Source organism: Acomys minous, assembly GCF_964271855.1.
Source record: "Acomys minous genome assembly, chromosome: 12".
Lineage (NCBI taxonomy): Eukaryota > Metazoa > Chordata > Mammalia > Rodentia > Muridae > Acomys > Acomys minous.
Window position 1 is genome coordinate 67,923,130 of NC_140493.1, and position 17,993 is coordinate 67,941,122.

At 48.8% G+C, this 17,993-nt stretch overlaps 1 protein-coding gene across 3 annotated transcripts in view; it reads left to right on the forward strand.

Moving 5' to 3' along the window:
• The window catches only part of SMG6 (SMG6 nonsense mediated mRNA decay factor), a gene marked incomplete at its 5' end in the record, with an annotated part of 228,524 nt that overhangs the window by 194,203 nt on the left and 16,328 nt on the right, over positions 1–17,993 (forward strand). For all 3 annotated transcript variants that reach the window (XM_084802741.1, XM_084802742.1, XM_084802743.1), the window contains 2 exons: positions 8,583–8,759; positions 12,493–12,639. In XM_084802741.1, coding sequence (XP_084658867.1) covers positions 8,583–8,759; positions 12,493–12,639 — 324 coding nt within the window. The remainder of the gene's footprint in view (positions 1–8,582; positions 8,760–12,492; positions 12,640–17,993) is intronic.

A 17,993-nucleotide genomic window follows, 5' to 3' on the forward strand; every position in this document is an offset into this window, starting at 1 on the left:
GGAAAATGAAGGAATGAAGTGACTGCATAAAGGCAAAGTCATTATAGCCTGGAGAGTCTTCTGTAAAATTTGCCAAGTCACAGAAGGAGCAAACGGTGGTGGGGGCGGGGGAAGGAGCCACTGCCTGGAGCCTGAAGTCAAGGCGTAGGAAGCAATAGAAGTACAGTACGGTGACCTGTGTGGAAGTCATGACTGCAGCAAATAGGAAGCACTGAGGGGTTGGAATTTGTTGTGTAGTAAGGCTGGGCCCGCGGGAGGTCTCTCTCCTGGCTTTTCCACAGCCCGTCAGCCTGAAAGGCGTGAAGCAGCCGTGTGTCAGGTCTCTGTATCTGCACGGCTGTATCCTCCTTTGAGGAAAGAGGAGTAAGAATTCTGCCTACCAGAATGCAAAAGCACTTGAGACTTGTTCTAGCCAGCATGAACGCGGCCCCTACCCACGGGAACGGCGACCTTGCAGTGATGCTTGTGTGTACAGTAGGCACTTAATAAATATTTGATGACTGAATGTTGCCTGTGTTGTCAAATGCTGCAAATGACTGAAAAAGGATACTTCTCCTGCCACAGAATAAATAAAATTAGGAACAGGTTTGGTAAGGGAGCCTGAACATAAACCTAAAGGGTGGTGGGCTCCTGCACCTGGCTATTTGAAGTGCAAATAAGAATGTGGCAGCCTTCCTAACGCTGCGACCCCCTAATACAGTTCCTCATGGTTGTGGTGACCCCAGCTGTAAAATTAGTTTCTTGCTACTTCATAGCTGTAATTTTGCTACTGCTATCAATTGTCATATAAATAACTGATATGCAGATGCTCTTAAACAACCTCCAGGAAAAGGTCAGGCAACCCCCAAAGGGGTCACAACCCACAGGTTGAGAACCACTCGACTAGCTCATGAGATGCTGTGATTCTGGCCCAGAACTTGCTGTCAGTGTGGAGACAGATTAAGACAAATGAGGGCTTTCATCCCCAGGGGCTGAGCTTGCAGCCTCCCCTGCTGGTTCAATAAGTGAGCTCCCAGTGCCTGAGTTCCAGGTTTCAGACCAGCTAAAGCTAGCCAGACCTGAAAGGCTTGTGTTGGCAGTGCCAGTTTCCGCCCCGGCCCCTGCCAATGTGGGTGGTTGCTCTGAAGCTCTCTGCAAGGGAAGCAGGATTGGACTGCAGCCCAAGCTACTGCTGCCTATGGCCTGCCGTGTGCAGTGCCCTAGCTGAAGAGAGCACACCTTGCTGAAACAGCAGAGCCCGGCGCTCTGAGAGGACAGAATAGTTTCTTCTTGGGGAGACAGTTCATGAAGAGCAAGCCATGAGAAGATCAGGCTCCAAAGCTGAAAAGACAGGAAATTCAGGTGGGTTCAAAATTGCAGAGAGAGTATTTTTTTCATCGTTACTTTTCTATCAGAATACCTGGGGCAAGGATCTTGCTGAGCCTTATTTAAGGCAAATCTACCAGGAACTTGGTTTAAGGTGGGATTTTGTTTCTGGTAAGTCATATTACTAGTGGCATGCTTGATGAGGTCCTCAGGTCCTCTCCAGAGCCTTGTAGAATGCGTGCATGCCTGGGGTTAGGTCCAGGTCTTTGGCGATCAGGAAGAGGGAAAGGAGTGCTAAGGATAGGCCAGGCTTTCTCCATCAGCTGAGCTACTCAGTCGCCTGAGCCTAGCACCTGACCGTGCTAGTGAGCATTCTGGTCTGTCCCGGCCCTGCTTCCGCCTTTCCTGAGTCTGCCTTCTAAACCTCTCAGTGATGTTAGACACCTCTTAACAGAGTGAAGCAGAGAGGAAGGAAAACAATAACAACCACTGTATTAAGCACTTCCTGGGCCAGGCACCTTGCTAAATACCTGCTATGCATTATAGCTTCTACACCACAGAAACAACCTGAGCAAATAGAGGCTCCGAGAAATGAACTTGTCTTTAGAGGCACAGCTAGGAAGTAGCTGTTAGGACCTCTTTCCCAGTGGTCAGACCCCACCCCTTTTAGAGCTGTCAGTAGCCCTACTGCTGTGCAGTCCTCCCACCCAGCCGTTTACCACAGCTCACCTATCAGCCGTTAGGAGACTTGCTGCTGTGCGTGTATGTGCACATGTGGCAAGCATGGGTGTGGAGAGCAGGCGTCTGTGCCCACTGATGGCTGACAGTTCACGTTGCCTTCTCTGAAGAAACAGGGATAGGACCCAGGTCATGGAATGCTGCGGCTGCTGTGGGTTGACCAGTGCTGTTAGCACTCTGTCCTGTGACCTATTAACCCCTCCCTTAGCCTATACAGTCAACCAGAGGATCAAAGGAGAGCTAGACCTAGACATTGGAATCCGAGGTAACCAAAAGTGGCCTATGCAGGACATATTGCATAGAAATGAGGCTGTTGTTCAGCCAGGGATCAGGAAAAGGCTGTTTCAGTTGCTCCCTTGGACACTGTCCGCCCCGAGTCATCAGCAGCGTATCTCATGCAGGACTCAGGCTTTTCTCCGTCTTGGTCTCTCAGCCTGAGTGCAGCTCCTTCTCACCCCTCTGACCCCTGACCCTGTCTCCATTTTATACCTGCTTCTTCTGACTCAGACCATGAGTGTGTATCTCCTGGTCCTAAACTACTGCCTCTGTCTTCAGAGTGATTGTGCATCCTGTGGCCAGTTTCCCTCCTGCCTCTGAGAGTCTGCTCCCTGCCAGGAAGCCCCTCCCCCTAGGAATGTGAATAAACCATTTCCTCTGTCCTCCCAGCTCCAGAGGATTCCCTGTGTGGGATTCTTTATTTCTTGTGTCTGAATTGTCATTGGCAGACCCCTTCTCCAGCTGCCCCACCCTTGGCTGCTGCAGAAGTGTGCTTCCCACCCTCAGTCTCCAGTGAGGGTGAGTCCGCCATAGCTACAAGTTCCTGGTTTGTGAAAACACACTCGTGTGAGTTCAGTTTCTTGTAGCCAATCCTCTAGGCTTGGCTCATTAAAGATGATAATTAACCCATTGCTAATTGACCTGAGAAGCCAGCCAAGCAGCCTGTATTTTACCAGCCTTGGTGGTAGATTTGGAGTCTATTTTAAGGTTTCCTAATAATCTCAGTAAAGACTTCACTTTTCCTGTCTGCATCTTATTTGCTCTAAGGACATTTTGAAAATTAACAAGCTATAAAGCTTGATTGAAGGCTTCAACAAATGTGAGAATAATTGGCTCCATTTAGAGAAACAAGAAAAACAACCTGTAAACTTGACTTTGCGGGGGGTGGGGGGGACCCGGACCCGCCGTGTGATAGTCATTCATTGCCCCCCCCCTTCTTTAACCAGAAGAGCAGTAGCAAGCTGGACTTTCAAGACCAGAAAAAAAGAACTGGCTGGTGGTGCATGTTCTGACTCCCCTAAACCAAAAGTTTAGTGAAGGGATTGTGGCCAGAAAACTAGCTGTTGCTGAGCACTGAGCAGCAAGCCTGAGGAGCGTGCTCCAGAGGCCTGTCGGCATTCCAACCCTTCCTCCTATTTCCTGCCTGGTCCAGGTTTTCTCCCTTCCCCAAGGCTGCTGTGAGGTGTTGCATCTTGAAACTCAGCTTACATCAATCAGTATGTGGTGCCTGATGCTTGGTTCCCTTCCTCTCTCTTGCTGTCCCCACACTCCATAAAGTAACCTGTCTCCTTTGCTGCTCCTGTGTGGGCCTCTGCTCAGTTTCCACCATTCTTGCTTGTCCACCTCCTCACCTAAAATACCCCGGACCGTAGACCAACCTTTTCCTATGTTGGCCTAAAGGTTCCTTGTGCTTTTCCCAGGACCTGCCTCTTAGCCCCTGCCCCCACCTCGTTACCTGCTTACTTTATCTCTCTAAGGAACTGAGCTAGGACAGAGCCGGCACTTATCACCTCTCCACATCGAGCTTTCAGTTTTCCTTTCTGCGTGGTGCTACGGCGTGTGGACCCGATGGGCTGATAGGTAGCTGGAGCCCTGAAGCTCAGGGTTTCAGTTCCTGCTGCTGGTGGGGAGCGCTTCACTGACCTGCAAGGAGATACAAAGGGGCTTTCTTAGGGTGCTTTTCTCTCAGCTCTTCCCTGACTGAAGCCCCGTTTTCTGTTCAAAGTGGAAATGATTTATGTGAGACATTTTGTTCTTAGTCTAGCAGCCCTTCACCCACTTTTAGCCCCAGTCCGGAAAGGAACTTTATCCTACCCAACCATTTACATTCTCTGCTTTTCAAGTTGATACAGAATGGAAAAATATGCTTCTGATGGAGTTACCGTGGGGATTACGTCATAGATTTCATAGGTATTCCCTCCTTTCCAAGCAGAGGACCAACTTTAACTTTTAACCTTTAACCTTTAACCCTTCTGCCAGAAACTTCATTGCCGAGTAGAGCTCATCTTTGAGTTTGCTTTGTTTGTTTGTTTGTTTTGTTTTCTTGTTGTTGTTTTTGGTTTTTTGAGACAGGGTTTCTCTTCGTAGCATTGGCTGTCCTGGACTCTGTTTGAAGACCAGGCTGGCCTCGAACTCACAGCAATCTGTCTGCCTCTGCCTCCTGAGTGCTGGGATTAAAGGTGTGCGCCACCACACCCATCTTGGAGTTTGCTTTTTAAAGCAGGTGGTCCAAAGACTTTCTCTATTTTGATATATTCTTTACCATATTAAACTGTTTGTTGTTTTGTCCCTCTGTGATTCAACTACTTGATTCCTTTATATGGGAGAAGCTCTTCCAGGGTCCAGAGAACTGTGTTTTTCTCTCCACTAGGCTTACTCAACTCCCACCCTGCGGCCGAATGCTCTCACAACCAGCACAGCATGCTGGGAACAGGTTTCCTGTGTCTTTGTGCAAGCCATGGACATTCTGCCCTTCACCTTCCCAGTTTACAAAATAGCATGAATACATTTCTCACTGCCACAGTGTACTTTAAAAACCCAAGAGTACGTTTTGGGCTCTGGTAGCAAACTGTCTCTGTCATTTTCTCATTTGGGAAGCTATTAACCTGCACTCCCTGTATATGCAGGTAATCAATTTTATTCCTTGTCAAGTTTCTGATGGAATTAAGACCAGATAGTTTAGTTTTACTGTTGAGCTTTGTTATTTAGGGGCTAAGATCTTTTTAGGAGCTGGGCGTGGTGGCGCATGCCTTTAATCCTAGCACTTGGGAGGCAAAGGCAGGCAGATCGCTGTGAGTTCAAGGACAGCCTGGTCTACAAAGTGAGTCCAGGACAGCCAAGGCTACACTGAGAGACCCTGTCTTAAAAAAAGGATCTTTTTAGGTCTAGACAGATGTTTTAAGTTGATAATGACAAGATAAATAGATATTGATTTACATTCAGAATTTTAGATGCACCAAGATAGGAAGGATGTTTTCTTCAAGGCTGCCAAATACAAATAGCCAAAATACTAAAAATGTAACATTTATTTTTGTTTTGTTTTGTTTCTTTGGTTTTTCCAGACAGGGTTTCTCTATGTTATCCTGGCAGTCCTAGACTCACTTTGTAGACAGACCAACTGGCCTAGAACTCATAGTGATCCTTCTGCCTCTGCCTCTGCCTCCCAAAGGCTGGGATTAAAGGCATGCGCCACCAGCCCAGCTAAATGTAACATTAATATAATTCCTGATTGTTTCATGGTTCTTCTTGCTGTAGGTAGTTTATTGTATATATGTGTAATATAAATGTATATGTAAAGCCGGGCGTGGTGGCTCACGCCTATAATCCCAGCACTCAGGAGGCAGAGGCAGGCGGATCTCTGTGAGTTCGAGGACAGCCTGGTCTACAAAGTGAGTCCAAGACACCCAAGGCTACACAGAGAGACCCTGTTTGAAAAGCAAAAACAACAATACATATGTAAAAAAATTTTATTTAATAAAAAACAAGCAAACAAGAGTACTATGTCCTTCCTGCTGGTTGGATTGCAATGAAGAGAAGACCCTCTTACAAAATCTGGGTGAATTGTCCTATATAAACAGGTAGAATCCTTTTGGGACCTCTTAGCTCCAACTTATATCCTCCAGTGGAGCGGATCTCTTTTGCCAGCCACAGGAAGTGTCATTCCCCTTAAGGACAAGGTTGAATGGCCATAGCAGACAAAATTCCCAGGAAGACCAGGTTCATTCTGACAGGCGTGGAAATGAAAGCTGGGGCAAAGTAGGAGTTCCTTTTTACTTGTCTCTCTTCATGATAGCTCCCATTGAACCTCTAAGGATGTGCTGCAGGCAGGCTCAGGATGTCTGCACCCCAGGCTCCTGCTGTGCCCTGGAAATCCCCATCTCCAGGAGTCCCACGTCCACATATGTGGCCTTTCTCCCTCTTGGCGAGGAATCGCACTGCTTCCCGAGCCATGTACCCACCCAGGGCCTGCCTTAATGACAAAGGTGTTTCTTCTCACTGCCCAAGCACACACCCGTAAGGCACTGTCTGCTCCTGGCCAGGTTTCTGCTACAGTGGCCTGGGACTCCTGGAGCCCTTTCACCATCCAGGTGAGCCAAGGACCATTGCAGACTTGTTCTCTCCTCGCTCCTTTACCTCTCCTCCCCTCACTCCCACCCCCATTCAGTGGCAGCGGTCTCATGCCAGAAAGGAAAGTCCTGGATCCATTACATAATTCTCCATAGTGCAAGCAGTAGCTGGGGCATAAGGTCAGAGGTCATAGTGGGGTCAGGTGGCTGACACACACTGTAACGACAAGGTGGTTAAAATTAGACCACAGAGAGGAAACTGGCAGTCTTGTGGAAATGCAGAAGTTTCCTCTGCAAGTGAAAGACTGGGGATGCAGGGAGGCCACTGTGCGTGCCGCCTGCCAGGCTGTTACTCATTTCAGCTCTGTACTTTACTGCCTTCAGCCCCTGCTTTTGTATTGCTGGCCTTCCTCACCACATGTTTGGATACACACATGCTTACCTGCTCTGGCCCTTCAAGGAGATCTCCTAGATCCGTTAAGCTCAAGGGGCTCTAAGCCTCTTCAGGGGACCTCTGGATGGAGGCGGTCAGATGTTTAGCCTATATTCTACCCTATGGTGGCAGTAGCCGTAGGTGAGTGGCACATGGGCACGGGAGAAGGTGGCAGAGAATGAGGCTGTGGCACAGACGACGGGTATGTGCTGCACTCTCCCTGGCCGGCCACCTAGCAGAGTGCTGACTGGTGCCACCTTGTCTTGGAAGGCATGGGTCATCCTGGATCACCTGTGGCTGTGATCCCCAGTGAGTTTCTCTGTGGCTGCCAGTCTTTCCCCACGAGCCTAGTATGTGTCCACTTCATTCTTCTAGCACCCTGCCAGGGAAACATGGGAAGTTCAAGATGTAATCTCTGGCACCAGCGGGCTTGCCTTCTGACTGGAGGAGTTAGCATGTGCAGTGGTGAAATGGTGAGCCTAGGCAGCCCAGCCTCCACCTCAGCCCTTCGCCTCTCCTTTCACATTCAGAAATCAGGTTGGAAAATGAGTCGGGAGAAGGTGGGGCTAGAGATACGAGCACTGGCTGCCCTTCCAGAGGACCTGGAGTCCATTCTCAGCACCACATGGCCGCTTACAGTCACCTATAGCTCCACTTCCGGGTGATCTGACACCACCTTCTGGATTCCTTACATACGAGGCATATATGTGGTGTACAAACATACATGCAAGCAGAAGACCCATGCACATAAATAAAGTAAAATAGCATCTTAAAATGGGTCTTGGTCATTTAGTGTGTACTGGAGTCATTGATGATAAAAGTGCCGTTCTCTGTCATATCTGACCAGTATGGTGTGGAAATGGCCCTCGGTTTCTTAAATGCACACCAAGCAGGGCCCTCTTCTTCCTTGATGGCCATCCAGTCAGTAGGCAAGACAGGGCCCCAGATAGCAGAGAAGAGGACAGTAGAAACAGCGCAGGTACAGCGGGAGGTGCAGATATGCATATATGGTCTCGTAGGGAGGATTCCAGTCTAGATGACTATGGACGCTGCATCTGAGACCTGACAAATTTGACAGTTGCTCAGGATAATAAGTCACACATCAGCTAACTGCACCCCAGCTTCTCGGACAGCACTGCCGTGTGAGCTGCTATAGCAGAATGGGAGCAGTCAGTGTGAGCCGTGGAGGGTAGAGGTTTGGTGAACTCGCCTGCTCTGCCCAGCCTCTGTGGATGATTCCCTACCTAGTTCTCAGGTGAAGCAGGAACCATCCAGGTAAGTTCAGGATGACTCGGCTAAGATGAAACGGCCCAGAAAGCTTATCTTTCAGTCTGCAGATTGTCCTGGAGGGAGTCTGCAGCTGCGGTGCCAAGGGTACTAGAAAGCAGTTTTCTGTGACAGCCAGCCTGCTGCAGCACATCCCTTGTCCTGCTACTTCTGCTCCAAACAGAGAAGAAATTATTTTCTGCTTTTCATTTTTTCATAAGACTTTAGAAAAGTACAAGCCTTGAAGGCACCTGGCATTGGCCCTGAGGCTGTCTGCTGCCCCGGGGATGACCTAAAGCAAGGCCCTGGTGACTTCCTTCCTTCAGAAGACCTTGGTCCCTGCTTGCCTCCATCCACACGCACACTCTTGTTGCTCATACCGCCTCCCTCCACAGGAACTTTGACACAATTCTCATGTGCCCTGCAGCTAACAAGGTCCCTCATCTTCACCCCCTCTCAGAAGATGCTGTTGTTCTTCTCTCCCTCTCGCCCTGTAGGTTATTGCAGCTGACTGCAAAAGGGTCACAGTGCTGAAGTATTTTCTGGAAGCCCTTTGTGGACAAGAAGAGCCTCTGCTGGCATTCAAGGGTGGAAAATATGTGTCAGTGGCACCCGTCCCAGACACCATGGGAAAGGAAATGGGAAGCCAAGAGGGAAAACAACTGGAAGATGAGGTACAATGCGGGAAGAGCCTGCTATGGCAGAGGGAACGCTCCCTGCCCCATGCCCTGATGCCCAGGCTGGAGCTTCTCCTTGGGGTTATTTATAACCTCTCACTTCAGTGTCTGTTCTCAAGAGTGCACTCTGCTGGTGCCCTTCCTGCCAGTCCACCCAATGCCTCCATCTACGAGTTCCAGATGCTTCTTTTTAATGTTGCATTGGAGGAAAGAGTTTAATAATGTTCAGCTCTGGAGGCTTAGGAAAGAGAGTAGAGAGAGAGGGGTGTTAGGGTTCAGGCTGAGGATCAAGTTTATAGATGTGCAGAGCTCAGCACAGCACAGGCCTGAACTCCAGCCTCCGGCTCACGTACAGGAAGAGCTGACATTGCTGGCCCCGTGTGGAAAATCACCCCTCCCCCCACCAGTCTGCTCTCCCTCTCTTACTCCCTCTCCCTCCCTCCCTCCCTCCCTCCTGCACATCCTGATGTGATTAAGGAATTCTCTTCTTGTTTGTTTGCCCTTGGTTGTTCCTGTAGCCTTTGCTTCACTCCAGAATTGTGTGTGTGTGTGTGTGTGTGTGTGTGTGTGTGTGTGTGTGTGTATCCGTGTATCCACTATGCATGTTTGCCTATGTACCCACCTCTGCAGACTTCCGTGATAGTTGCCCTATTGAATATGATCTGATGGCCCAGTTGTGTGTCAGTTTAAGTGAGCATTGCTTCCCATTCTCCTTCGGTCTGTGGGTTCAGAGTAAATGTGACTGTGTGGTGGAAATGGAGCATGTGTGCATTTAGCACCCTTGTCAGCCTCCTTGCTCTGTGTTTGGATGTGGGTAACTCTTGTCTTGGTGTGTACACACGTCTCACTTTTGCCTGAAGGTTGGCTCTTTTCTTCTGTTTACCCCGTAGTATTAAAGACAGGGGTCTTAGGTAGAAAGAAACATGGGATAGAGAGAAGGGACGGAAGCAATTGTAGCCAAAGGCCAGGTCACCCATAGGCCAACACAGTCATTTGGCCCGCAGCAGTCTCAAGCGCCCGGTGGAGCAGGGCGGGGTACAGGGATGAAATCAGCAACAGGCCAAGGAAGCCAGATGTCAGCTGGAAGCTGTCGTTTAGGATTCAGGCAGTGATAGAGTGGCCACCTTTGGAACAGAGTCTTCAGAGAAGCAGTCCTGGCCTGGCTTCATTAGGATAGCTGGAGAGCTCCACCCCATGCCTGATGACACAGGGCTCAGCTTCCAGGACAGAGGTGGTTCCAGGGCTGTAGCTAAGCCCACGATTCCAGACTCTCCAGATGAGACCTGGGCAAGGAATAATGGGAAAGAATGAGCTGTCAGCATGGGAAGAGAGAAGGGAGCTGCCAGAGCCATTGAGGTGTCCAAACTTTAGCAGGCAGAACAGTGCGGGAGACACAGGTCCATGATGCCTGTACGTTTGTCCTTTTTCTCACCCATGCTGGAAGGCTGATGTAGGCAGTGGAGGATGACCAAAGCCAGCTCGCCGGCACGGCTGTAGGAAATGTCTCCCCGCAGTAGAGCTTGAAGCACAAGCCTAGCTTGGCAAAGAGGTTCTCCTCCCACGCGGGAAGAAGCAGGCTGCCTCTGGTGCCTGCTCTAGCTGTGCCACAGTACTCTCCTTCTGAGGCTTATAGACCAGGCAAAGGTTCGTGACCCACACCAGGCTGCCCACTTGTTCCTTTTCCCACGAGTCTCCTGGGTTCCTTTATGTTAGTGGTCCCTGGGAAACCCTACTTACCCTGGTCTGTGTAATTTCATAACCTTGCACTTCCTCGTTTGCTATGAGAGCTGAACAAACCTCAGACAAGCTTCTCTGACCCTCCTTTGACCTTAAACCTACTCACTCCAAACCAGTGCTAACTGTCCATCTCTGCCTGGTCAGAGTAGGCAGGAACACTCTTCCTCCGTGAGCCAGCAGGCATCTTATTGCACTTGCTCTTGTCCAGGTTAACCCTTGTCAGCAAGGAAATGAATGTGCAGTCTTCTTCCTTCCCATGGCCAGATATTGATAAGTAAATGGTGCCTGTGGACAGCACCCTGGACGCCCTCAGACCTCTCAGGACTGTTACATATTTTATTTAACCTTAGCTCCCATCTCCCCAAATAATTGGAAGAAGTGTGGGGGGGGGTAGGGGTTGGGGGTGTAGCAGGACAATTGTAGTTCTTTTCACCATTTTTTGGATTGGAGGGAGTTGTCTTTGTTGGTTTGGGTTTTGGGGTATTTTGTTTGGTTTGGTTCGGTTTTCTGGTTTTTCAAGACAGGGTTTCTCTGCATAGCCCTGGCTGTCTAGAATCTCACTCTGTAGACCAGGCTGGACTCAAACTTTCAGAGATCCACCTGGCTGGGCCTCCAAAGTGCTGGGATTAACAGTGTGTGCCACCACCACCCAGCCAATTTGTGGTTCTTAGGGATAATGTCAAACTGCCCATCTTCCTTAGGTCCTCCTCCTCCTCCTCCTCCTCACCTTACCTACACTTACAAACTACTCTTCACCGAGGGAGTCCCTGTCTGTCTGAATAGGCCCAGACCTGACAGAGTTGAGCCTTTAAGGGCTGTCTCTGAGCTTGCTCTCTCAATTCCGAACCCCAGTCCTGCGTTGTGATTGGTAAGAGCAGGCATGGGAGTCAGTCTTGCTTGAATTTGAATCCCTGCTCTGCTTCCTGCCACCTCTGTGACTCTGAACAGGCCATTTTACTCTAAACTTCTTCATTTATAAAGCACAGATGATGATAATAGCTATTGCACAGGCCATTGTGAGAACTAAAAGAGTTAATGTATGAAAAACACATAGCCCGGTACACAAGCCATAAAAAGCACTGAGTAGCTGGTAGCTGTCAGTGTAGTCATCATTATCATCCTGTTAGAATTACAGGAATCTTCCTTCTCCTGTTGAATCACTCCCTATGTTCCCCTACTAGCCCCGTCCCCTTGGGCAGCTGTATGTTCTCTCCTGACCAAGGCCAAAAGTGAGAGAGTGAGGAATAGAGCTAGGACCACCCGGGGAGCAGTGGCTGTTGAGAACTAAGTCTGCAAGTGAGGAAGTGCCATCCCTGGGGAAGGCTCCATCAGCCTGGCAAGGAGGCTCCTTAAACTAGCCAGCCACCTCCTCCTCACTCTGCCTAGGCCCTTGGAGGGCAGCAGAGCAAGGCCATGTTATGTGAATTTTTTAATGGGGCCCAGAAGTCCCCCACGCCACCAGGCTGTAGTCTTAAAAAGAAATCAGAGCAAGGTCTATAGAGTTACAGCATCTGCTCTTGATACTGTCTGGGGCAAGAGAGCTTCCTTGCTTAACTCCCAGATGTTGGCCAGAATGATTCCTATCAGATTATTAGCACGAATTAGATTTAAAATGAACAGTTCAGCTTTCTCTGTTGTTTACCTTTTGACTCATTTGTAATTTCAAAATGAAAACAGGTCCAAAGTTTGTGTTGAGTGTGTTCAAGGGAGAATAAGGAGTGTGAACACAAGCATGTATGTGGTTGTGAGTGACATAGGTATAAGTGTGTAAGAAAAGCTCTAACATGTCGGGGTGCAGTTTGAGGGGAACAGTAATTCCAGCCAACATATTCCAGGGAACCCTTGGCAAGGAGTAACCTCCCCGCCTGCTGCCCTGCGCCTCCCCACCCACCCCCATCCCCCCATGGTGTGGGGACTATAGACAGAGGGTGGGTCAGCCACGGACCATGGCTTATGGTCTCCTCCTTCTCCCTGTCTGTGCCTTCACCCCAAGGAAGAAGATGTGGTGATTGAAGACTTTGAGGAAGATTCAGAGGCTGAAGGCAGTGGTGGTGAGGATGACATCAGGGAACTTCGGGCCAAGAAGCTGGCTTTAGCAAGGAAGATAGCTGAGCAGCAGCGTCGCCAGGAAAAGATCCAGGTGAAACCTCACTGGAGACTGCTTCCACTGAGGAATATGGCTATCATGGGGGTGTTACTATACATACAAGGCAAGAAATGATGTGATCAGGGAGTGGCCGAGCATCCTGTTGTTAAACTCCACCTCTCCACTCAGATGGTGAGCTCTGAGGAGGGGAGGGTCTTCTCGGACAACACCACACATGCCATCTTTCCTACAATGTAAGGAACTCAGCTCTTCACCATGTGTAGATACTCAGGAAGGACGCTCCTTCCTGTGGGATGCCAGAGCCATGGCTGCTTAACTGGATTCTCAGGGCACTGGGAGAGCCCCTGTTAGACAGAGCGCTGTACACATCCTCCCAGGTAGTAGCTGCCCAGTCTACATTCGGGGGTGACCTTGCCGTCAGCCCTCCTGGAAGCCTAGGCCTTCGTTTCCAGCAAGTTTTTCTCCTTGGCCTTCCCAGATCTGTCTCCTTGTACTAAATACTTAATTCTCCAAGCAAGTTCAACTCCCTTTATGGACTTTGTACTTGGAGAAGCAGTGAGCCTCTCTCCCTGTCTCTCTAGGCGTGTGTCTTTAGGTCTCTCTTCAGATGTGCGGCTCATCTCCCTCTCCCTCTCTCTTTCCCATCCGTCTCTTTCTCCTGCCCAGCCCCCAGCGCCTCCCTCTCTCCATTTGGAGACAAGGCCTGTGTGGCTCTGGCTGGCCTGGAACTCACTGTGTACCAGGATGGCCTTATGTGCACAGAGTTCACTTGCCTCTGCATCCAGAGTGCCTCCAAAGGCAGCTGTTGCTACTCCTGCCATTCTGTTCTCCTCTTGAGTGTATGGTTTAGTTCAGAAAGCCAAGCAAACTTGATGTAATTCAGAGTCTGACACTTACTAGCCTTATTAACACTGAACTAATTATTTAACTTTGAAGAGCCTGTTTCTTCATCTGCAAAGCAGAGTGACAATGCCTCCCTTTTACTGTCTGCAGGCATTTCCTTTGTCTGGTAGTAGTCTCATCCCCCTGTCCCAGGAGAGGAGCGGTAACAGCTGGCGTTGGTCTTTGGTATGGACATAGCCATATATCCTGCTGCTGCTAGGGTATAGTATACAGCACTCTACATGCCTGCCTGTTGCAGTGTGCCTGCTGCACAGATTTCCCTCCCATGGCTCTGGCTGTAGACCTTGTTGTGGCCCAAAGAACAGCATTATCCTCACACTTCTTTTTCTGCCATTTTCTTTCTCACCATCAGTCTTTCAAAAAAGTTTCATGTCAAGTCACTACTTCCATGTCTGTTAAAAAAAAAAAACTACTGCCGGGGCTGGTGAGATGGCTCAGCGGATAAGAGCACTGACTGCTCTTCCAGAGGTCATGAGTTCAATTCCCAGCAACCACATGGTGGCTCACAACCATCTATAATGTGATCTGATATCCTCCTCTGGACTGCAGGTATACATGTAGGCAGAGCTCTGTATACATAATAATAAATAAATAAATCTTTAAAAAAAAAAAAAACTACTGCCAGAAATCACCTAGGGCCTATTATTACCAAACTTTTTAAATTTTATTTTTATTTTATTTTTGGTTTTTTGAGACAGGGTTTCTCTGTGTAACAGCTCTGACTGTCCTGGAACTCACTCTGTAGTACAGGCTGGCCTCGAACTCACAGCCCAGCTATTGTTACCAAACTTAGCCCTGCTGTGCATGAAGGTGTCAGCCTGTAATTCCAGCCGTTGTGATGTGGAGGTAGGGTTTCAAAGCCATCCTCAGCTACAAAGCAAGTTCAAAGCCAGCCTGAGCTACATGAAACCCACTATTTTTTTTAAAAAAGATTTATTTATTTATTATTTATACAATATTCTGCTTGCATTGTGAGCTTGTACACCAGAAGAGGGCACCAGATCTCAATATAGGTGGTTGTGAGCCACCATGTGGTTGCTGGGAATTGAACTCAGGACCTTTGGAAGAACAGACAGGGCTCTTAACCACTGAGCCATCTCTCCAGCCTGAAACCCACTTTTTAAAAAAACAAAAACAGCCGGGCATGGTGGCGCACACCTTTAATCCCAGCACTCGGGAGGCAGAGGCAGGCGGATTGCTGTGAGTTGGAGGCCAGCCTGGTCTACAAAGTGAGTCCAGGACAGCCAAGGCTACACAGAGAACCCTGTCTTGAAAAACAAAACAAAAGAAAAAAAAAAACCCTAGTCCAGTTATAGTTGCATATGGCTTTGGATTCTTAAGCTTCTTTCCTCTAGCTTCCCACTGATGCAGTGAGCACACTGCTGTCTTCCCTGCTACTCAGAGCTACATTCCCAGGCTTTCTTTGCCCTTATTTATTATGTATATGAGTGCTGTAGCTGCATGGACACCTGCAGGCCAGAAGAGCATCAGATCACATTATAGATGATTGCTGGGAATTGAACTCAGGACCTCTGAGAGAGCAGACATTGTTCTTACCTGCTAAGCCATCTCTCCAGCCCCAAACAGTGCTCTTGATCACTGAGCCATCTCTCCAGCCTATCACCATTTTTTTCACTCCACCATCCTTTCTACTGTGTTTTAGTCTAGCAAGCTGAATTGGTATTTAAAGAAAGTTTTGGTTGACGTCATTGATGGCAGCAAGCAGAATATCATCTGAAGTTCTGGCGTGGCCTTTTATCCTTGGCATCCAATTGCTTATCATAACCTATGTGTTCATTTACCCCTCCTCTTCTAGGCCCATTGCCACTGCTGCTGTAGCTGAGGGGCTAACTAATAGCAACCATTGGCTCTACACTGTGTAATTCCAGAGGGTGGCACTGGCTTTATAATCCGTGAGTGGCCCCTCTTGGACTTACGTAATACTCAGTCTGGCCACCAGGCTCCAGCCATACTATGAACTCACAGTTCTTCTCCCATAGAGCCATTCCCCTGATCAGAAATCATCAGTGCCTTGGCTTGGCTAGTGACTTAAAATTTAATTCCTTCTAATGACGTTTTAGGCTTCCAGTTTGCTCCCAGTGTGCTTTTCCTGCTTTGTTTCCCATTAAAACACTCCCTGTGAGCCATTATTAGCTAGTAAGTGGACACTAGGCAAAGTGGTTGACTTTTCAGATCCTGTTTCTGAGTCTGTAAAATGAACTCAGCACAGCACCTACCTCACAGTTGCTATACCTCCTCAGGGTGAGCTGCAGTGTGTTCTAAAGTACCAGTCCGGGTGACATTCACCTCCCTCCCTCCCTCCCCCCCCCACCCCCTCCCCCCTCTCCCTCTCTCTCTCTCTCTCTCTCTCTCTCTCTCTCTCTCTCTCTCTCTCTCTTTTAGTTTTCTGTTGTTGTTTTGGTTTGGTTTTTTTGAGACAAGGTTTCTCTGTGTAGCCTTGGCTGTCCTGGACTCGCCTTGTAGACCAGGCTGGCCTCGAACTCACAGCAATCAGCCTGCCTCTGCCTCCCGAGTGCTGGGATTAAAGGCGTGCGCCACCACGCCTGGCAGCATTCCTCTCTGTTCACTGCCCTACACCTACTCTGCCCTTTCCTACCTTTAGATCTTTGTTGAGTCTGTCTCTCGATCCAGAGGGCTTGTTTTTTGCCCCACACTTCCTGTTACCTGTTGAAATTGTATTTTCCCTGCATTCCCCAATGAAACTCCATCTCCCCAGTGAAGCCTCCCCAGACCTTTCCCAGGAGGAATTTATCTCTCTGCTCTAGGTTTCCTGCAGTGTTGATTTATACCTCATTTGTGGGACTGCTATCATATCTCATATTACAGTTATTTGTGTGCCTCCCCTCACACAACATTACTATGAATTTCTAGGAGTCAGGGACCATGCTCTCAGCTTACTCTAGCAAATGGTATTGAGTATTGAGCATTGACTCTCATGACCTGAATGCACAGGGGGCGCCTTAGAGCTGACCATGCAGTGCACAGTGTAAATGCTTTTTTTTTGTTTGGTTGGTTGGTTGGTTTTTCGAGACAGGGTTTCTCTGTGTAGCTTTGACTTTGTAAACCAGGATGGCCTCAAACTCACAGCAATCCACCTGCCACTGCCTCCCAAGTGCTGGCATTAAAGGCGTGCGCCACCACCGCCCAGCTTCGTAAACGCTATTCTTATAGGTTTGTTTGTTTTGAGACAGGGTTTCTCTGTGTAGCCTTGGCTTTCCTGGAACTCATCCTGTAGTACAGGCTGACCTCCAACTCTGCCTCTGCCTCAAATTAAAGGTGTATGTCACCGCTGCCCTTTGAGAAGCTATTATTTTCTTTTAAAAGAATCAGGTATTAACTGAGCGAGTTGGCAGATGCCTTTAGTCCCAGCACTCAGGAGGCAGAGGCAGGTGATCTCAAGTTTTGAGACCAGCGTGATCTGCATAGTAAATTCCAAGAGAGGGAGGGAGGGAGAGAGAGAGAGAAGAAAGAGAGAGAGAGAGAGAAGAAAGAGAGAGAGAGAGAGAGAGAGAGAGAGAGAGAGAGAGAGAGAGAGAAAAGAAAGAGAGAGGAGAGAGAAGAAATTATTTTTGAAAGCCAGGGTAATACAGCTTCATGGATTGACGCTCAAGAGGCTTAGGCAGGAAGTTACAAGTTCAAGGTCAGAGTTGAGCTGTGCAGTCTGAAGTATGTAGGTTGGGCTACATGGTGAGACCCTCCTGAACTGGGAGACGGATGCTGTGAGAACACGTGCTATAGCAGCTCTATCTTTGGCCAGAGTACACTGTCCAGGTTGGCCATGCAAGCAATAAGCAGTCCTAACTTCCAGGACCACTGACTAACTGTGTCTCACAGCTCTGTTTAGAGGAGGCTGCTGTGGCCCCTTTAAGAACAGGCCCCACATGCACCACTGCTGGCGGCCCTGCCTCCTGTCAGCCTCCTTCCTCCAGCCCCATAGCCACAGGAGGATTTCTCAGCAGAGGAAAAATTCCCCCTTTTACCTCCCCCTTCTCTTTAATGCCCGGGGCCCTTCACTTCCATAATTCTTCATTTTCCAGCCTTGAACGTAAGCCAGACACATCTGTCTGGCCATATGCGTGAACCCTGGAGTCTGTGCCGAGGTAGCTGTAAAACAGGGCCGGTGAAGGCCCTTCTGGGAGAGCACACACATGTGTGTGCCCTCAGGCCATTGGCTCCCTGCCCAGAACCACGGGGCCTCAGTGCTTCAAACCCGTGTTAACCTTCTCTATTTTTCCTCTTTTTGTTTAATTTAAGGGGGAAAATCCCAAGGAAAAGGTATAAATTGTCCTGGGAGTAGGGGAGAGGCTCCAAGCTAGAGAGACCATTATTGTTGGCAGGTACCTGGGTCACACTAATACAATAAGGAAGAAAGGAGCATCTAGTGAATTAAGATGGGAGAGATGGGCTGTAAATTACACTGCTCTGAACTCCAACAGTCTCCAGGGTGTTCACCGAGAGGTGTA